This window comes from Oncorhynchus kisutch, linkage group LG26 (assembly GCF_002021735.2).
Source record: "Oncorhynchus kisutch isolate 150728-3 linkage group LG26, Okis_V2, whole genome shotgun sequence".
NCBI classification, from domain to species: domain Eukaryota; kingdom Metazoa; phylum Chordata; class Actinopteri; order Salmoniformes; family Salmonidae; genus Oncorhynchus; species Oncorhynchus kisutch.
The window spans coordinates 29,728,734-29,751,153 of record NC_034199.2 but is presented as its reverse complement, the minus strand read 5'-3'; the positions used below and the strand labels follow the sequence as shown (position 1 = coordinate 29,751,153).

The 22,420-nt window shown below is 40.4% G+C and overlaps 1 protein-coding gene across 4 annotated transcripts in view; it reads right to left on the bottom strand.

Annotated features, from left to right (window-relative positions):
* Window positions 1-22,420, bottom strand: part of LOC109877798 (serine-aspartate repeat-containing protein I) — a 38,369-nt gene that overhangs the window by 9,169 nt on the left and 6,780 nt on the right. For all 4 annotated transcript variants that reach the window (XM_031806306.1, XM_031806308.1, XM_031806307.1 and 1 more), the window contains exons 2-7: window positions 13,955-14,326; window positions 13,823-13,876; window positions 9,607-9,639; window positions 8,188-8,220; window positions 5,142-5,225; window positions 3,989-4,006 (exon numbers count right to left, since the gene is read on the bottom strand). In XM_031806306.1, coding sequence (XP_031662166.1) covers window positions 3,989-4,006; window positions 5,142-5,225; window positions 8,188-8,220; window positions 9,607-9,639; window positions 13,823-13,876; window positions 13,955-14,326 — 594 coding nt within the window. The remainder of the gene's footprint in view (window positions 1-3,988; window positions 4,007-5,141; window positions 5,226-8,187; window positions 8,221-9,606; window positions 9,640-13,822; window positions 13,877-13,954; window positions 14,327-22,420) is intronic.

Sequence of the window (22,420 nt, the reverse complement as noted above, 5' to 3'; positions counted from 1 at the left end):
AAAGAATGAGAGAGAGAGAGAAAGCGAAAGAAAGAAAGAATGGAGAGAGAGAGAAAGCGAAAGAAAGAAAGATGAGAGAGAGAGAAGCGAAAGAAAGAAAGAATGAGAGAGAGAGAGAGAGAAAGCGAAAGAAAGAAAGAATGAGAGAGAGAGAGAGAGAAAGCGAAAGAAAGAAAGAATGAGAGAGAGAGAGAGAGAAAGCGAAAGAAAGAAAGAATGAGAGAGAGAGAGAGAAAGCGAAAGAAAGAAAGAATGAGAGAGAGGAGAGAGAGAAAGCGAAAGAAAGAAAGAATGAGAGAGAGAGAGAGAAAGCGAAAGAAAGAAAGAATGAGAGAGAGAGAGAAAGCGAAAGAAAGAAAGAATGAGAGAGAGAGAGAAAGCGAAGAAAGAAAGAAAGAATGAGAGAGAGAGAGAAAGCGAAATAAAGAAAGAGAGAGAGAGAGAAAGCGAAAGAAAGAATGAGAGAGAGAGAGAAAGCGAAAGAAAGAAAGAATGAGAGAGAGAGAGAAAGCGAAAGAAAGAAAGAATGAGAGAGAGAGAAAGCGAAAGAAAGAAAGAATGAGAGAGAGAGAAAGCGAAAGAAAGAAAGAATGAGAGAGAGAGAAAGCGAAAGAAAGAAGAATGAGAGAGAGAGAAGCGAAAGAAAGAAGAATGAGAGAGACAGAGAGACAGAGACAGAGAGACAGAGAGACAGAGAGACAGAGAGACAGAGAGACAGAGAGACAGAGAGACAGAGAGACAGAGAGACAGAGAGACAGAGAGACAGAGAGACAGAGACAGAGAGAGAAAGAAACAGATAGTAAGATAAGATAGGAGTAAGATGATGAAAGAGCATATAGCACAATTAGAAATTTGAGTTGTTGTTTGCTGTAGTTATAGCTATCAGATTATTATTATTTTTTTTATAAAAATTTAACCTCTCTGGGATATGTGGGACGCTAGCGTCCCACCTGGCCAAAAGCCAGGTAAAATGCAGAGCACCAAATTCAAATAAATTACTATAAAAAATCAAACTTTCATTAAATCACACATGCAAGATAGAAAATTAAAGCTACACTTGTTGTGAATCCAGCCAACATGTCAGATTTCAAAAAGGCTTTTCAGCGAAAGCAAACGATGCTATTATCTGAGGATAGCACCTCCGTAAACAAAGAGAGAAAAGCATATTTCAACCCTGCAGGCGCGACACAAAATGCAGAAATAAAAATATAATTCATGCCTTACCTTTGACGAGCTTCTTTTGTTGGCACTCCAATATGTCCCATAAACATCACAAATGTTTGTTTAATTCCATCGATATATATCCAAAATGTCCATTTATTTGGCGCGTTTGATCCAGAAAAACACCGGTTCCAATTTGCGAAATGTGACTACAAAATATCTTAAAAGTTACCTGTAAACTTTGCCAAAACATTTCAAACTACTTTTGTAATATAACTTTAGGTATTTTTAAGGTAAATAATTGATACAATTGAAGATGGGATGATCTGTCTTCAATACAGGAGGAAAACAAACTGTAGCTAGCTTTCTGGTCACGCGCCTCTATCTAATAGCACACCTCAAGTGACCCTAGTTCAAGATGGCCGTACTTCTTCATTACACAAAGGAAAAACCTCAACCAATTTCTAAAGACTGGTGACATCCAGCGGAAGTGGTAGGAACTGGAAGAAGGTCCCTTAGAAATCTGGATTCCCAATGAAAAACCATTGAAAAGTGAGTGACCTCAAAAAAAGAAATCTGAATGGTTTGTCCTCGGGGTTTCGCCTGCTAAATAGGTTCTGTAATACTCACAGACATGATTCAAACAGTTTTAGAAACTTCTGTGTGTGTTCTATCCAAATATATTAATGATATGCGTATCTTATCTTCTGGGGATGAGTAGCAGGCAGTTGAATTTGGGCAAGCATTTCATCCGGACTTGAAAATACTGCCCCCTGTCACCAAGAAGTTTAAACCTTTATTTAACCAGGAAGCGCTCATTGAGATTCAAAATCTATTTTTCAAGAGCGTCCTGGCCAAGATAGGCAGCACCAAGTCATTACAAAAATTATAGACAAACAACATGAAAACCTACAAGTACATAATCTAGTAAAAACCATAGAATTCACAAGGGTATAACAAAATCAAAAACAGCTCATTCCTCAGTGATTTAAAAACACCAATCGGGACAAGTTCTTCCAGTTTAAAAGTATTTTGTAAGGTGTTCCAAGACGATGGCGCAGAATACATAAAAGCCCTTTCACCAAATTCAGTTCGGACATTTGGAACAGTTAACAGGATAAAGTCCAGCGAATGAAGAGAGTACCCACCACATTTCTGAACAATAAAAATGCCCAATTAAAAAGGTAGTAAACCCAAAATGGCTTTGTAAATAAAAGTATACCAGTGCCTGAGCCTGCAAGTGACTAGAGAAGGCCAGCCAACCCTGGTATACAAAGTGCAGGGGTGCGTAAGGGTTTTGCAGTTTAAAATAAATCTCAAAGTGCCATGGTAAAGGGTGTCAATTGATCTCAAACACTGAGTGGAAGCATTCATATATAAAATACCCCCATAGTCTAGTAAAGGCATAAATGTAGCTGATACTAGCCTCCTTCTGGCTTCAAAAGAAAAACAGGCCTTATTCCTAAAATAAAATCCCAATTTCAGCTTCAATTTTTTTGTAAGTTGTTGAATATGCAATTCTAAAGAGAGGCCGTCATCAATTAAAATTCCAAGATATTTATATGAGGTTACAACCTCAATCTCCTTGCCCTGACAGGTAGTAATAGGTAAAAGGTTCAGAGGTCTATTTCTTGCTTTAGAAAACACCATTAGTTTAGTTGTCAGTATTGAAGATAAGCTTAAATTGACACAAGGTATGTTGAACATTATAAAAAGCAGTTTGCTAGTTCTGGAAAGCTTTTGTAAGAGACGAGGCACAACAGTAAATAACAGTATCATCAGCATAAAAATGAAGTTGCGCATTCTGGACAATTTTGTCTAAATCATTTATTTAAATAGTGAATAAGAGAGGACCAAGTAAAGAGCCTTGGGGCACACCATTAAAGAGACAATTTAACAGACATAAGCCCATCAAATTGAGTGCACTGAGTTCTATCAGACAGATAGTTAGCAAACCATGCAACTGCATGCTCTGAAAGACCTACACTTGACAATCTCTGCCTTAGTATAGCATGATCAACTGTATCAAAAGCCTTAGAGAGATCAATAAAAAGTGAGACACAGTGCTGTTTTTTGTCAATGGCTTCAGTGATATAATTTAAAACCTTCATGGCTGCTGTAATTGTGTTATGCTTCTTCCTGAAGCCCGATTGGTACTTTGATAAAATAGAGTTAGTAAATAAAAACTATTTTAGCTGTTCACTCACAAGGGTTTCAAGTATTTTCACCAGGGGTGACAGCTTTGAGATTGGCCTATAATTATTACAAATAGTTGGATCTCCCCCTTTTAAAAGTGGTAGGACAAATGCTGATTTCCAGATTTTCGGAATTTCATTACACAGTAATAAACTGCACGGTGACAGTTATGTTTGAGAGGAACGTTCGCAGGTGGGTGGTTTAGGCAGGTACTATAGAAACTACACATCCCCCCCATGCACACTGTCTGCACGTGCTCAGTAGTGTCTGAGAGGACACCGTGTCCTCATACGCACATACGCAGACACACACACACACACACACACACAGACACACACGATGGAAATGGAATGTGGGGGAGAGAACCCTCTGAGACAAGAAGGGACAGGTAAAACACTTAGCCCCCATCACTGATCCCCGCTATCACAGTATGGAAACTAAAAACCATTCCACAGTATGGAAACTAAAAACCATTCCACAGTATGGAAACTAAAAACCATTCCACAGTATGGAAACTAAAAACCATTCCACAGTATGGAAACTAAAAACCATTCCACAGTATGGAAACTAAAAACCATTCCACAGTATGGACACAGAGAAAAAAGACAGAGAGGGAGGGAGAAGGACTTACCTTGAGCTTCCGCTGTGCCTGTTCAGAAGAGAATAGAAAGAAACACACAATTATTAACATAACACACACACAAATAAAACACACACACACTAACACATCCACATTAATTCACATATTATAAACTGGGTGGTTTGAGCCCTGAATGCTGATTGGCTGACAGCTGTGGTATAAATGACAAAACATAAATGTTTTCTGCTTTAATTATGTTGGTAATTAGTTTATAATAGCAATAAGGCACAAGGGGGTGTGGTATATGGCCAATATACCACGGCTAAGGTCTGTATCCAGGCACTCCGCGTTGCATTGTGCGTAAGAACAGCCCTTAGCCGTGGTATATTGGCCATATACCACACCCCCTTGTGCCTTACCTTTTAACTGACTTGCCTAGTAAAGGTTAAAAAAAAAATATATATATATATATCAGGGAAGCAAGGCTCTTGCGTTCTGCTTCTGTGGTATGGTCTAGAAAGAGTGTCTGTAATGTAGTTGATGCTCTGAGGCTAGTACTACTATAGGGTTTCTGCTCTAACCGGTTCGGAGAGGACCAGATCTACAGCAAACACACACACTTAACTAACATTTATATTTGCATATGGATAGTAGTGACTATGAGCCATTAATGACTGGAGCAAGTGACTCATTCATTACTGTATATTAGTCACTTTATTGGTCATATGAGTCCTGAGCTTTTAATATATTTTAATAGACTCCATATGTAGCTGCACATCAGAGTGTATTCAACAGGACACAGCATAATGATGTAGGAATGTTCACATTGAGTAGATCAAGTTCAAGTTTCAATTAACAGACATGTGTCTGGTTCCATACTGTGCTTTAGCCAGCTCTTCTAGCCTGCCTGGTTCTATATTGTGCTTTAGCCAGCTCTTCTAGCCTGCCTGGTTCTATATTGTGCTTTAGCCAGCTCTTCTAGCCTGCCTGGTTCTATATTGTGCTTTAGCCAGCTCTTCTAGCCTGTCTGGTTCTATATTGTGCATTAACTAGCTCTTTTAGCCTGGCTGGTTGCATACTGTGCTTTAACCAGCTCTTTTAGCCTGGCTGTTTGCATATTGTATGTGTCGTAGCTAACTATTCTAGCCTGGCTGGTTGCACATTGTATGTGTTGTAGCCACCACCACCAGTATAAGATACTAACCAACTGAGCCCCCTCGGCGGCTCTTCCCTCCCATGGGTGTCTCCTTTGTGGGCTCGCTCTCCTCTTGTGCTTCAGGCTCAGCTTCTGTAAAGGAAGGAGGGAGGACAGGTGAGACAGGGGTTGTCAGGGAGGATCGAAGAGAGGTGAGACAGGAAGAAGAACAGAGACTCTTGTCCTTCAGTTGTTTTAACTCTCTCTCTCACTCTCTCTTTCTCTCTCTCTCTCTCTCTCTCAAGGCGAGGCATGGCTTAACGTGCTGTAGGGTACAGCCGTAGGGTACAGCCGTAGGGCACTTCCGTTACTATTATGTGAAATGTTCTTCCTTTACTCATAATCCATCAATGGCAATATTCATTTTTTGAATATTTTTTATATTTTTATATTTTTCATTCCTAATTCAACATTTAGGATATGCTTGGTTAGTCTTTAAAAAAAAAATGTGTTGATTCTATTGACATTTTTTTTCAAACAATAGATACCAAAACATACACATACAAGAAACAACACAGAGACAAACATCAACAACGTCACCCCTGCCCAGACACACCTGTTCTCACCCCCATCTCCAGTGCCTGCACTACTCTGCCACGTCCTCAAATTTCACAATTTTGTTCCTCTGTCTCTCACGCTCTTTCAATATTCAGATAATGAAGCATATGATTGTTCGATTGTCTTAATGAGGGAGAATTGGTTGATTTCCAGTTTTTAGTATGTGTTTTTTCAAGACAATTGACAAAAAGAGCATCAGCCAACCTATCGTGAAAGGTTGTTAGATCGAATCCCCGGGCTGACAAGGTAAAAATCTGTCATTCTGCCCCTGAACAAGGCAGTAGACCCACTGTTCCTAGGCCATCATTGTAAATAAGAATTTGTTCTTAACTGACTTGCCTAGTTAAATAAAAAATAAATATGTGACCCGTTTCAGAGCTTTTTGAATGTTTTAAAGTGCTTTTTTGTCAGAAATGCCTTCTGGATCATGTGAACTTTCATGTGCCTTAATAACAAACTTGCATGTGTGATGACCCTCCCGAATTCTCTCTTTGCTCTTATTTTCCTTAATAGGATGTCGGTGGGCGGAGCCGAGAGGGTCGTCAGTAAAATGGGACACACCTGGGCTCGGGTGTGTCCCAGGATAAATGCACCTTTCCCCATTCATTGAGGAGACAATCTCAATGCAGACAGACAGATTTTGGTTGTGTCATTTTTGTGGTTATTTGGTTTCATTGCGTTGGCACCTTTCAAACCCCCATAATTATCACATGTATACGAGCACTCACTTACACTACTGACTAAACACACACCATTTTTAATTGTATTTACTTTATTTCAGTTAATAAATGTATTTTGTTCTTTATCTCCACGTTGTCTCCCTTTTTGTTACGGGCTTCGAGCCAGTTCGTGACACATGCCATCTGTAAATACGAATAAAATTGTTACATTTACAAGCCTTCCCACTAGCCACTGGCTGAGATAATGAGTGGGCTGGACCTGCCGAGTTCGGAGTTTGGATTGGTCTGCCATATAGAAGGCTTCTGTCTATTTGAGCTGGTCAGTTTAGTTGGTAATCCTGTCGAACGCGGTTTAAAAAAAACATTGTGTAGTGGAGCTGTATAAGTGTTGCTCTCCACTTTCTGGAGGATTGAGTTTCAAAATTTGTGGAATTAGAATATGATAGCTAAAGATGGTGAAAACACCTATCTCAGGATTACATCTTCAAACTAAGGGCAACCGTGGCATGGCATCTGTGACAGGGAGACACGTCCATCATGCATAATGTATATGGGTAAGAGTCTGGCTAGCTACATTTTCAGATATAGCTGCCGGGGCGGCAGTGTAGCCTAGTGGTTAGAGCATTGGACTAGTAAACGAAAGGTTGCAAGTTCAAATCCCCGAGCTGACAAGGTACAAAATCTGTCGTTCTGCCCTTGAACAGGCAGTTAACCCACTGTTCCTAGGCCGTCATTGAAAATAAGAATTTGTTCTTAACTGACTTGCCTAGTAAAATAAAGGTCAAAATAAAAAAATATTACACGTTTCACATTTTTAAAAAGGGGTTTTCATTTTGGGCTAACATGTACTGTTAACTAGCTAACTTTAGCTGGCTGGCTTCCTAACTAATGTTACGTGTATGACCTTATTATTTGTATCCCAGAGCCGTATGCTTTGCTAGTTAGAGCCTAATGTTAGCTAGCTAACATTGAACATGGTTGGTTAGCTCCTAGCAGAGTAGTAACAACATGATTTGGCATTATGTTCATTGATGTTTAAATAAGTCAAGTTAGGTGGCTGGCTTGTTAACGTTACATGTGTGTGATCTTACACATAGTTTACCTAGCTAGGTTCATTGTTTACCTAGCTAGTCTTAAGCTAAAGGGTACAACACCCGTTGAATATGGCCAGTGTCAGCAAAGCATGAGTGAGAGGCAGAATAAGTATCATGCAAATCATTTGTTGTAACAGTCAATTATGTTAATAACGATATGTGAGGCTGCTGAAAATTCGTGTCAGTAGTTTGCTTAGGATGACGCTAAAGCTAGGCTAATTACATTGGAGTAAGGGGAGTACCCTACTCTGGAGCATGGTCACACCTCGCGGGTGTATCTATTCTGATTGTTGACAGAACCCGGCTGTGGCAGTCATTATGGTAAAGAACAACATCCAGAACTGAAGAGAACAGGTGGAATGTCCCTTGAGGATGAGAACATAGAGTACTGCCCTGGAATGAATGTCAGTACAGATAGGACTGCTGCAATAATGGCCAAGCTAAACACAGAGGACTACAGACTAGTGGTATCTGTGACTCCAATGTTGTAGGCCTAGCTGTAACTGCAGCAGTGGAAGGTGAGCTGGATTACCTAACATTAATAAATGCCACCTCGCGAGAGTCTGATAACAGAGCTTCTGAAACACAGTAACTGTTTTGTTCTACTAGTTCTATAGTAAACCATCTTTACTGTCTCATCAGAAATCTGCAGTCTTATAAATGCAGAGGGGAATACTGCTATTTTTGGTATTGACAGTACCACAGTAAGTAAACCATCCTTACCTGGTTCAACAGCTTCAGACAGATCTAGTTCACCTGCAATGGAAACAGACACACAAACAGCCATAAACACAGATAAATACAGTGCCTTGCGAAAATATTCGGCCCCCTTGAACTTTGCGACCTTTTGCCACATTTCAGGCTTCAAACATAAAGATAGAAAACTGTCTTTTTTTGTGAAGAATCAACAACAAGTGGGACACAATCATGAAGTGGAACGACATTTATTGGATATTTCAAACTTTTTTAACAAATCAAAAACTGAAAAATTGGGCATGCAAAATTATTCAGCCCCCTTAAGTTAATACTTTGTAGCGCCACCTTTTGCTGCGATTACAGCTGTAAGTCGCTTGGGGTATGTCTCTATCAGTTTTGCACACCCAGGTGGCTTGTGGCAAACTTTAAACGACACTTTTTATGGATATCTTTAAGAAATGGCTTTCTTCTTGCCACTCTTCCATAAAGGCCAGATTTGTGCAATATACGACTGATTGTTGTCCTATGGACAGAGTCTCCCACCTCAGCTGTAGATCTCTGCAGTTCATCCAGAGTGATCATGGGCCTCTTGGCTGCATCTCTGATCAGTCTTCTCCTTGTATGAGCTGAAAGTTTAGAGGGACGGCCAGGTCTTGGTAGATTTGCAGTGGTCTGATACTCCTTCCATTTCAATATTATCGCTTGCACAGTGCTCTTTGGGATGTTTAAAGCTTCGGAAATCTTTTTGTATCCAAATCCGGGCTTTAAACTTCTTCACAACAGTATCTCGGACCTGCCTGGTGTGTTCCTTGTTCTTCATGATGCTCTCTGCGCTTTTAACGGACCTCTGAGACTATCACAGTGCAGGTGCATTTATACGGAGACTTGATTACACACAGGTGGATTGTATTTATCATCATTAGTCATTTAGGTCAACATTGGATCATTCAGAGATCCTCACTGAACTTCTGGAATAATTTTGCACGCCCAATTTTTCAGTTTTTGATTTGTTAAAAAAGTTTGAAATATCCAATAAATGTCGTTCCACTTCATGATTGTGTCCCACTTGTTGTTGATTCTTCACAAAAAAAGACAGTTTTCTATCTTTATGTTTGAAGCCTGAAATGTGGCAAAAGGTCGCAAAGTTCAAGGGGGCCGAATACTTTCGCAAGGCACTGTATAAGCAGCACATGCAGGTTGATTGATGACTGTCTGAGATGCAGAGTTGTTTGTTCAGCATACCGGGGAAAACGCGTTGAAAACAGAGCAGGGTACTACCTGAGCTATATATTTAAATTTTTCCATTTCAAGTGTTTTGTATTTTGGGCCTAATGAACACCACTCAGATGTCAATGTCTAACTGTAAATGTGTGCAGGTGAGAGGTGATGGTTAATAGATCAGGGGTTTAGAGGTAGGAGGGGTGTGAATGTGTTGACGTGTTTTACCTCCGTCTTCTGGTGCAGGCGCCGCTTCCGACTCTGAGAAACAAACAGACCTTTATCAGATACCATGACTATACTGAGAGGACATCATTGGCAAATGTGATACTTATTACAGTAATACTATTTTAACCCATCACTCTTATCACTCACAGACAACAGATCTAAGCTGTGATTTAGGTCGGGATTTAATCTGATCGCCCCTTTCGGCTATGCACCTTCTAATGGGCAGCTGAACTCGAAAAACATCTTAACTGGTTGGAAACATCCTATCATTACACAAAGTGTAAATAGCATAATTCTGGTCATAAAGTCAGTATCTTCCAAAACCGAGATTTACAAGATTTAGGGAATCTGTTACGTTCCGAGATTCATTGGATATTTGAGGGTTGGGTTTTGATTTCAATGATGCCCACTAACACGGGGATGGTAACGCCTAGGGAGAATTGTCATGCACAGAGAAACAGCTGCGCTGATTGCGCTCTTTCTAATAATAGCAGAACCTACAGACATCGAGACAGACCTGTCCATTATGCAGCGCCTCAGACATGTTTACATAAGAAAACATGTTGCCATTGTTATCTTGAAAGGACACTTGGTCCCTAAGCCCTTTATCGAGTGGCCACTTGCTGATATGACAGTGATCACTCAAATCTGCACACTGTTTTGGACAAAATTAGAATTTAGACAGTGCACACTTGCATCCCAAATGCCAATTGTCATTATTCCAAAATTCAAAACCTATTTGCGAGCGTCTTGTGTCCAATCACAACCTGTTCTGTAGCATGATTCCCTTTGAAACACTGCCAACTAGATGGTAATAGATAGTGAGAAAGTTGTAAAAACAAAACAGCACCGAAGCACACAAGCTGATTTAGCTAACGTAGCCTGCTTGCTGAATGTGCCTGCTAGCTACTAGATAGCTTCATTGACAAAAATGGAACTTAGCTAGCTGTTGATTTTGGGCACTGATAAACAGTGTGTAGATTGTCCTTTATTAACTTCTTCGTTATAGGGGGCGCTCTTTTAATTTTTGGATGAAAAACGTTCCCGTTTTAAACAAGATATTTTGTCACGAAAATATGCTCGACTATGCATATAATTGACAGCTTTTGAAAGAAAACACTCTGACGTTTCCAAAACTGCAAAGATATTGTCTGTGAGTGCCACAGAACTGATGTTACAGAAAAAACCCAGATAAAAATACAATCAGGAAGTGCCGCATTTTTTAAAACCGCCTCATGGCAATGACTCCTTATATGGCTGTGGAGGAGCTAGGAGTCAGCTTATCTTTTCCACGTTTTCCCCAAGGTGTCTGCAGCATTGTGATGTATTTGTAGGCATATCATTGGAAGATTGACCCTAAGAGACTACATTTACCAGGTGGTCGCTTGGTGTCCTCGGTTGCAATTATTGCGTAACCTCCAGCTGCAAGTACTTTTCCGTTTGCTACTGAGGAGAAACCCAACTGCCACGAAGGATTTATCATCGAATAGATATGTGAAAAACACCTTGAGGATGATTCTAAACAACGTTTGCCATGTTTCTGTCGATATTATGGAGTTAATTTGGAAAAAAGTTTGGCGTTGTAGTGAATGAATTTTCGTTTTTTTTTCTTAGCCAAAAGTGATGAACAAAACGGAGCGATTTCTCCTACACAAATAATATTTTTTGAAAAAATGAACATTTGCTATCTAACTGAGAGTCTGCTCATTGAAAACATCCGAAGTTCTTCAAAGGTAAATGATTTTATTTGAATGCTTTTCTTGTTTTTGTGAAAATGTTGCCTGCTGAATGCTAGGCTTAATGCTATGCTAGGCTCTTACACAAATGCTTGTGTAGCTTTGGTTGAAAAGCATATTTAGAAAATCTGAGATGACAGTGTTGTTAACAAAAGGCTAAGTTTGTGTTTAAATATATTTATTTCATTTCATTTGCGATTTTCATGAATAGAAAAAGTTGCGTTATGCTAATGCGTTATAGTTGAAGTATTTTTCTGTCGATTTCTCAGCCAAGCAGGATGAACAAACGTGAGGTTTTTCGCCTACAAAAATGTTATTTTTGAAAAAAGGAACATTTGCTATCTAACTGTGAGTCTCCTGAGTGAAAGCATCTGAAGTTCTTCAAAGGTAAATGATTTAATTTGGTTGCTTTTCTTATTTTTGTGAAAATGTTGCCTGCTGCCAGCACAGCCTAGCATAGTATTATGCCATGCTAAACTTACACAAATGCTTGTCTAGCGTTGGCTGTAACGCATATTTTGAAAATCTGAGATGACAGTGTTGTTAACAAAAGGCTAAGCTTGTGTTTGAATATATTTATTTCATTTCATTTGCGATTTTCATGAATAGGAAACGTTGCGTTATGGTAATGAGCTTGAGGCTATGATTACGCTCCCAGATAAGGGATTGCTCGTCGCTAGAGGTTAAGGATAGTTTAACAGCTTGCTGATGAAGTTGTAGACCTATTCTCAGAAATCAGTCCGTACTAACAGCATGTTTCTAAGCAATGGTGAGTTAGCTTAGCACCGCAGCAGCTGACTCGTTTTCATGCAAAAAAAAAATACTTCAGAAATACTGCACAAAACACCTTAGCACAATGTAAAATTTCACGACTAAGACCTCCCCGACAGAAACATCAAAATGTATTACAGATTTATTGATTTACACTACATGACCAAAAGTATGTGGACCCCTGCTCATCGAACATCTCATTCCAAAATCATGGGCATTAATATAGAGTTGGTCCCCCTTTACTACTATAACAGTCTCCACTCTTCTGGGAAAGCTTTCCACTGGATATTGCAGGGACTTGCTTCCATTCAGCAAGAGTGTTAGTGAGGTTGGGCACTGATGTTGGGCGATTAGGCCTGTCTCGCAGTTGGTGTTCCAATTCATCCCAAAGGTGATAGATGGGATTGAGATCAGGGCTCTGTGCAGGCCAGTCAAGTTCTTTCACACTGATCTCAACAAACCACTTCTGTATGGACCATTATTCCTCCTCCATCAAACTTTACAGTTATCACTATGCATTCAGACAGGTAGCGTGCTCCTGGCATCCGCCAAACCCAGATTCATCCGTCGGACTGCCAGATGGTGAAGCGTGATTCATCACTCCAGAGAATGCATTTCCACTGCTCCAGAGTTCAATAGCGACAAGCTTTACACCACTCCAGATACACCTGTCAGCAATGGGTGTGACTGAAATAGCCGAATCTACTCATTTTAAGGGGTGTCCACATACCGTTGTATATATAGTGTATCTTCAATTAATAAACTATTTTGAGGGTGAAGTGGTTGTGGCTATGTTGTTGCTGCGAGGATTCAAGAGGGACAAACAACAATAACTTCCAGGGTACGATATAGCGATCATAGCACACCCACATCGAACCACACCCCATTACGCAAATCACATTTTTTTTTATGAGCAGCAGAAAACCTAGGAGCAAGCCCAGGCAAAAACGGTGAGTTCAGCCGCCCTTTAAAGGCTATGTTCCCATGTTCGACTGCGTTGCAGCGTCTTCCGTGTATGCAGTCTCTGTGAACATGGGAATGTGGGGGCGGCTGAGCTCATTATGCCAGTTCAATCGTAAATTATCTTTAAATGTGAAGTCAGCCATGAAGTCGATCTTCCACGGTCTGGAGTGAATCTAAGCATTAAACACACATTTCATAATAAAGTAAGAACTACACAGAGAGGGATGGGGGTGAGTGTGTATGCCAGCATGTGTATTTTGAAGGAGAAAACTAATATCAATTAATTTTAATTTACACTGATAGAGGAGAGTGCATTGAGGCCTACACACTGGCAGAATCACAGTATCAATATATTTGGATATACAGTTTGAGTTCAACAGTTTAAGACTTCTTTCAGGACACTTTGGCCTTGCATTCCAACATACATTTTGTCTATAATTGAACTTCTACATTGTCCTGTGGGAACTCTAAAAGGTCATTGGCTAGAATGTCAGGATCTGTTGCTGTGGCAGGCTGTTGACTCTGTCAGTCAGTCCTCAGAAGGCAAACTAAATTGACTCTTCCCCACCAACTTCACCTGAACCTCCAGCCCCTCCACTTTAAATTCCCAAAAGTAAGGACAAATGGATCCAAGAACTCGTTCATACACAACACTACCATACAGCTAAATGAATGGAAATGGGTCACATACACTTAATAGACATGCAAAGGCCATGAATGTACTGTAGTTATAAGGGGTGTCTGACCTGCAGCTTCCTCTTCTACAGCAGGTTCCTCTGCTTCTGGTTCTGCCGCCTCCCCTTTGAAACACAACAATAACCATTAACAACTGTGTGTTTGTGTGTGTGCGTGCGTATGTGCGTGTGCGTGTGGCTCACCTGGTTCTGGCTCAGCTTCAGGGGCCACCTCTACTTCCACTGCTGGTTCTTCTACTACTTCTGTGTCCTCTGTCGAAGCCTCTCCTTCTGCAGTTGCAGCCTCATCCTTTGTAGCCGGAGCCTCCTCTTCTGCAGCTGCAGCCTCTTGGTCTGTAGTCGGAGCCTCCTCTTCTGCAGCTGCAGCCTCTTGGTCTGTAGTCGGAGCAACCTCAGAACTTGCAGCCTCCTCCTCTTTTGCAGCCTCCTCCACTTCTCCTGTCGGGGCCTCCTCAGCTGCTGGGGCCTGCTCTGCGGCTACTTCCTCTGCTTCTGCCTCGGGCTCTGCTGCTTCTGCCTCTGCTTCCTTTGTTTCTGGCTCAGCAGCAGGGTCTTCTGGAGAGAGGAACATACTTTTCCTTTAGCAGGCAACAGGTATGGTGTCCCACATCACATCATCAATAAATATTCAGACAGACGTCGACTTTCAGATGGCAGGACTACTCTAGTGTGTGTGTGTGTGTGTGTGTGTGTGTGTGTGTGTGTGTGTGTGTGTGTGTGTGTGTGTGTGTGTGTGTGTGTGTGTGTGTGTGTGTGTGTGTGTGTGCGTTGCAGTCATAGGGGGCAGTGATATTCCCCTATTGTAAGTAAGGTGCAGCATTGTGCCAGAGAGTGTAGAGGCGAAACAGCAGACTACCTTCTCACTCCAACACTCTTCTTTCTCTCAACCAGACATGGCCAGCTGGCCCTAGTGGGGCACAGTGTGTGCAGAGTGTGTGCTTTTGTTTCAGCCCTACTCCTGATCCACCTTCTGATTTAATGGGCCACACTGAATAGCTGACTAGTTGAATTAGGTGTTCGAGCTGAGTTGGAACAAAAGTCTACACACTCTATGACCCTCAGAGACTGGAGTTGCCCATCCCTGTTCTAAAGACCAGAATCAATAGTCCTGAAACACAATCCATCAACAATGACCAAGGCAGGCATGTCTTAATGTGTGTGTACTATATGTACTGTATGTCAGGAAAAGAAAGACAGAGACTTAAGATTACTGTTCCTTAAGACAACTGTACCTTAAGACTATTGTTCATTAAGACTACTGTACCTAATTGATAATGGAATTTATATGTTTAAATGAATGATTAGAATATTCCACCCTGAAACCATATAATTGTATGTCATAAATCATAAATTAAATAAATCATGAATCATAAAATTATTATTAACGATGTGTGTAGTTTTAGTCAGTAAAAGTATAATTAATGATGTGTGTAGTTTTAGTCAGAATTAGTGTAAAACAATATATCTGTACAATATATCTTTATAGTATCTTAACCTTTTTGGGATAGGGAGCAGCATTTTAACTTTTGGATGAATAGCGTTCCCAGAGTGAACTGCCTCCTACTCTGTCTCAGAAGCTAATATATGCATATTATTATTAGTATTGGATAGAAAACACTCTGAAGTTTCTAAAACTGTTTGAATGATGTCTGTGAGTATTTCAGAACTCATATGGCAGGCAAAAACCTGAGAAAAATCCAACCAGGAAGTGGGACATCTGAGGTTTGTAGTTTTTCAAAGCTTTGCCTACCGAGTACACATTGAGATATGGATATGGCTGCACTTCCTAGGGCTTCCACTAGATGTCAACTGTCTTTTGAAAGTTGAATGAGGATTCTACTATAAATGAGGGGCTCCTGAGACCTGTTTGAGTCAGTGGTCTGGCAGAGAGCCTCGGTCTCATGACGCGTCTGGATGAAATTCTCGCACCTCATGAAGATGGATTACTGGGCTGAACATGCTAGCAACAAGTGGCTATTTTGACATAAATTATGTAACTTTGTAGAACAAATCAGTCATTTATTGTCGAACTGGGATTCCTGGGAGTGCCTTCTGATGAAGATCATCAAATGTAAGTGAATATTTATGGTGTTGTTTCTAACTTTGTTGATTCCAAAATGGCGGCTATTACTCTGGCTGTTTTGGGTTCTGAGCGCTGTTCTCAGATTATGCTTTTTCCGTAAAGTTTTTTTAAATCTGACACAGCAGTTACATTAAGGAGAAGTATATCTGTAATTCTGTGAATAACACTAGTATCTTTTATCAATGTTTATTATTAGTATTTCTGCTATAATCCCCGGATGTTTTGGAATCAAAACATTACTGCACATACCGCGCCAATGTAAACTGAAATATTTGGATGTAAATATGCACATTATCGAACAAAACAAACATGTATTGTGTAACATGATGTCCTATGAGTGTCATCTGATGCAGATCATCAAAGGTTAGTGATTAATTGCATCTATATTTCTGCTTTTTGTGACTCCTATATTTGGCAAGAAAATGGCTGTGTGTGTTTTTGTGACTTGACTCTGACCTAACATAATCATATGTTGTGCTTTAGCTGTAAAGCATTTTTGAAATCGGACACGATGGGTAGATTAACAAGATGTTTATCTTTCATTTGCTGTGTGAAAGTTACATATTTCAAAAAAATATTTTTTAATTTCGCACGCTGCCTTTTCAACGGAATGTTGTCGAGGAAAGGTTAAGGGGAATAGAAAATGTTTCAACTGCGATGAGACAGGACATTTCACCCAGGAGTGTAAGGCTCCCTGTAAACATTGTGACCGAGTAGGACACAACCACCGAAATTGCAAACATAAGGGGAAGGACAGGTGCGACAATCGGGAGAGAAAGAGAGAGGCAGAGACAACGAGATCGAGATTAATGAGAATCCTCGCTGGAGAAATGCTAGGACCTTTAAAGTAGGGCTATTTTCTGGGAATTGTGAGCAGCATTTTAACTTTTGGATGAATAGCGTTCCCAGAGTGAACTGCCTCCTACTCTGTCTCAGAAGCTAATATATGCATATTATTATTAGTATTGGATAGAAAACACTCTGAAGTTTCTAAAACTGTTTGAATGATGTCTGTGAGTATTTCAGAACTCATATGGCAGGCAAAAACCTGAGAAAAATCCAACCAGGAAGTGGGACATCTGAGGTTTGTAGTTTTTCAAAGCTTTGCCTACCGAGTACACATTGAGATATGGATATGGCTGCACTTCCTAGGGCTTCCACTAGATGTCAACTGTCTTTTGAAAGTTGAATGAGGATTCTACTATAAATGAGGGGCTCCTGAGACCTGTTTGAGTCAGTGGTCTGGCAGAGAGCCTCGGTCTCATGACGCGTCTGGATGAAATTCTCGCACCTCATGAAGATGGATTACTGGGCTGAACATGCTAGCAACAAGTGGCTATTTTGACATAAATTATGTAACTTTGTAGAACAAATCAGTCATTTATTGTCGAACTGGGATTCCTGGGAGTGCCTTCTGATGAAGATCATCAAATGTAAGTGAATATTTATGGTGTTGTTTCTAACTTTGTTGATTCCAAAATGGCGGCTATTACTCTGGCTGTTTTGGGTTCTGAGCGCTGTTCTCAGATTATGCTTTTTCCGTAAAGTTTTTTTAAATCTGACACAGCAGTTACATTAAGGAGAAGTATATCTGTAATTCTGTGAATAACACTAGTATCTTTTATCAATGTTTATTATTAGTATTTCTGCTATAATCCCCGGATGTTTTGGAATCAAAACATTACTGCACATACCGCGCCAATGTAAACTGAAATATTTGGATGTAAATATGCACATTATCGAACAAAACAAACATGTATTGTGTAACATGATGTCCTATGAGTGTCATCTGATGCAGATCATCAAAGGTTAATGATTAATTGCATCTATATTTCTGCTTTTTGTGACTCCTATATTTGGCAAGAAAATGGCTGTGTGTGTTTTTGTGACTTGACTCTGACCTAACATAATCATATGTTGTGCTTTAGCTGTAAAGCATTTTTGAAATCGGACACGATGGGTAGATTAACAAGATGTTTATCTTTCATTTGCTGTGTGAAAGTTACATATTTCAAAAAAATATTTTTTAATTTCGCACGCTGCCTTTTCAACGGAATGTTGTCGAGGAAAGGTTAAGGGGAATAGAAAATGTTTCAACTGCGATGAGACAGGACATTTCACCCAGGAGTGTAAGGCTCCCTGTAAACATTGTGACCGAGTAGGACACAACCACCGAAATTGCAAACATAAGGGGAAGGACAGGTGCGACAATCGGGAGAGAAAGAGAGAGGCAGAGACAACGAGATCGAGATTAATGAGAATCCTCGCTGGAGAAATGCTAGGACCTTTAAAGTAGGGCTATTTTCTGGGAATTGTCTCGGTAGTACGTGCCTGATTTTACTACAGATATTTATGATAATAGGGTAATTTGCGTCTGAGTTTATGAGTTTATTTTTATTTTTACAGGGACAGTGCACATTAATCAACATTTCAGTAAAAGTGCCGGTTTTAGCCAACCGGCTAATTTTCAACCGCAGTCCCTAACAGTCTCTGTCATTTCAATTGTGTTGGTGGTCCAGCGGTAGAATTCTTGCCTACCACACGAGACACTCGGGTTTGTATCTCAGCCTAGATGCGATAGACTAAAATTTGGGTTTCGGATTGTAAAACAACTATTGATATATTTTGCCTGGAAAGATACGGATGTTAGTGTTTGTTTAAGATATAAACTGAACATTTGAATAGCTTGTTTAGGTTAAATTGAAAGACTAATTCATTCTAAATAATAGCGAGACAGTCGAGTTCTATGTAGACAAAATGGGGTCTAGAACTATGAGCCTTTATTGAAGATATCTGTGCAGGTCCCCGTGTAGTTCATGGAAACAGGTCATAGCTCACACCGAGAGAGAGGGTTATATAAATCCACATACCCAGTATGGAGTATAGTGAAGGTGAGGGTTTTTGACTGTAACCTGGAGCAAGGGAAGTATTGCATGAAGGTACGAATTACCATTAAAAACGTAAAGAAAGAGGATCTAGGGTTATGGTATGTTGGTTTTGACCAGGTTTCGGTTGACACTACAGTACCATTCCGGGTAACAGAGGATAGAGCTGGCGATAGTTCTACAGCCATCCAGAATACCAGCAGTACCCCTGACGAAACGGACATTACCCGTGGAGTCGTCCAGAGCCAGGGACCGGTGCAGATAGTTCAGATGAAAGATCTGAAGGAAGTGATTGAGGTGGAAACTGGTTATGGGGATTCCAACCTATGGTTGGAATGGATTCAGTATACAGCCAGATCAGTAGCTAAAGAAGAATGTTAAGCCTGTGCCACAGCCAAACCTCAGTTGACAACCACCCCATTTCCACTTGATGGAATTGATTCACCCAGGGGAACGGCCTGTATGGTAAAGCTGTTCATGAAGGCAGGGAAGCCAGACAATGACAGTTGCATTGATCTGCATTATCTGTATCCCCATGTGCCCATTACATCCAGACTTCCCCCTTTCACAGTTACAGGAGGAAATTACTATTGTATGGCTCAATACATCACACATGGGTGGGACGTAGGGGAAGTAAGAACATGCAATAATAGGACAGAGAATGTTACAACCGACAAGACAATGAGGGACCTGACTGGATGGTTGAGTTCCCGAGGACTTTAGTAAGATAAAAAGGCCTAGAGCGGATGTTTGGTGGGGGTGTGGAGGTATGAAGCTGTGGCCTAACCTGCCTACAAATTGGACCGGTATTTGTGCACTAGTGCAGTTAGGCATGCCCTTCACCCTTATCCAACACAAAGACCTAGTGCCAGGTAGAAGAGAAAGAAGGAGTGCTCCGTCAGGGTCCTTTGACAATAGAGTTTACATCAATAGCATTGGGGTTCCAAGGGGGGTGCCTGATGAGTTAAAAGCTAGGAATCAGATATGGGCTGGATTGGAATCAGATATGGGCTGGATTGGAATCAAGCATCTTCTGGTGGTCAACCCTCAATAAAAATGTAGATTGGATAAATTATATCTACTATAACCAACAGCGGTTCACCAATTATACTAGAGATGCGATAAAAGGGTTAGCAGATCAAACAGCTGCTACTAGTTTGATGGTATGGCAGAATAGAATAGCATTGGATATGTTACTGGCTGATAAGGGTGTGGTGTGTGTGATATTCGGATCAGAATGTTGTACTTTCATCCCCGAATAACACAGCTCCAGACGGATCAGTGACCAAGGCCCTGGCTGGTTTAACCACATTAGCTCACGAATTAGCAGAGAACTCTGGGCTGGATAATTCTCTAACAAAGTGGTTTGACAGTATGTTTGGGAAATGGAAAAATGTCATAATCACTGTGTTTTGGGCAACTTTCACCTGTATGAGTGTTTTGGTTCTGTGTGGATGTTGTTTGGTCCCATGTGTGAGAGGTTGGATCACCAGAACTCTGGAGAGGTCAGTGACGCAACAGATGGTGAGATACGGACCGATTCCGAGCTCCGGCCAGTGGGATGACGAATACAAGCCTCCAGGCCTAGGAGAAGGCTCTGTTTCTTTTAACTACGAGGAGCCAATGTTGGATGAGACTATTTTAAATGTTTAGACTGTTTTTGATGAAGATTGTAATAAAAATCCTAACAGGAAGAGTTATAATTGGATATAGGCCTATAACAGTCACGGATGAATATTGAATGTACATACATGTATTGGTTTGGATTATTCTTGTATACCATTTATATTTCCATCTAGTGTTTGATGTCTCAGTGTGTATTATTTAGTCATTAAGGGTGGATTGATAATGGAATTTATATGTTTACATTAATGATTAGAATATTCCACCCTGAAACCATATAATTGTATGAAATTGATTAGAATCATAAAATTATTATTAATGATGTGTGAAGTTTTAATCAGTAAAAGTATAATTAATGAGGTGTGTAGTTTTAGTCAGAATTAGGGTAAAACAATATACTAGGAGGGAGGCTGTCTATTGAACACACACATGGAATATAGGAGGGAGGCTGTCTATTTAACACACACATGGAATATAGGAGGGAGTCTGTCTACCTAACACACACATGAAATATAGGAGGGAGGCTGTCTATTTAACACACATGGAATATAGGAGGGAGGCTGTCTATTTAACACACACATGGGATATAGGAGAAAGTCTGTCTACCTAACACACACATGGAATATAGGAGGGAGGCTGTCTATTTAACACACATGGAATATAGGAGGGAGGCTGTCTATTTAACACACACATGGAATATAGGAGGGAGTCTGTCTATTTAACATACACATGGAATATAGGAGGGAGGCTGTCTATTTAACACACACATGGAATATAGGAGGGAGTCTGTCTATTTAACACACACATGGAATATAGGAGGGAGTCTGTCTATTTAACACACACATGGAATATAGGAGGGAGGCTGTCTATTTAACACACACATGGAATATAGGAGGGAGTCTGTCTATTTAACACACATGGAATATAGGAGGGAGGCTGTCTATTTAACACACACACATACGGAATATAGGAGTGAGGCTATCTGTATTAAACAGATGCACACTCGCATGCACACACACACACACACACACACACACAAGTCATTCAGCTAAGAAAAGCTCTGATATCAGAGGAGAACAGCAACACGCTGTATAATTGTATGTGGATCCCCCACCCACATGTATGTGCAGTATGTTTAAGGTACAGTAGTCTTAAGGAACAGTATGTATTAGGTACAGTAGTCTTAATGAACAGTAGTCTTAATGTACAGTAGTCTTAAGGAACAGTAGTTTTAAGGAGCAGTATGTATTAGTGTTATATGAATTATGTTATCAATGTTCATAAACTGAGCTTCAATTAAACTGCTCAGTCTGCAACCTAGAATTTGTAAGATTATGGTTGAATAGCCAAAATGTTTATTCACGAGGACGTCCTAGTCCGTTGTACAAAACCATCCATTTTATACAGGCTCCTTACGCACATACCTTCACACACAAACAGTAGGTATCCTTCGCACATACTGTATCACTACCCAGCCGACAAAGAGTAGGGAGACCGTGAGAAGCACTCCCTGTCCTCTCCCAAATCTCCCAGCCTAGCCAGGTCGGCACCGAATTTTGCTCAGACAGTCTGTGTTTCAGATTCTATAAAGATATATTGTACAGATACAGTATATTCCATGTGTGTGTTAAATAGACAGCCTCCCTCTATATTGGGCCGGGATGGTAGTCTAGTGGTTAGTGTGTTGGACTAGTAACCGAAAGGTTGCGAGATTGAATCTCCGAGCTGACAAGGTAAAAATCTGTCGTTCTGCCCCTGAACAAGGCAGTTACCCCACTGTTCCTAGTCCGTCATTGAAAATAAGAATTTGTTCTTAACTGACATGACTAGTTAAATAAAGGTAAAATCTAAAAATTCTGTGTCCGTGTGTCCTGTGTGTCTGTGTGTGTGTGTATCTGTGAAATAGACAGACTCCCTCCTATATTCCATGTGTGTGTTAGGTAGACAGCCTCCCACCTATATTCCATGTGTGTGTTAAATAGAAAGCCTCCTTCCTATATTCTGTGTGTGTTAAATAGACAACCTAGGGAAGAGAAGAGAACAGAATGTTTGTGTTTG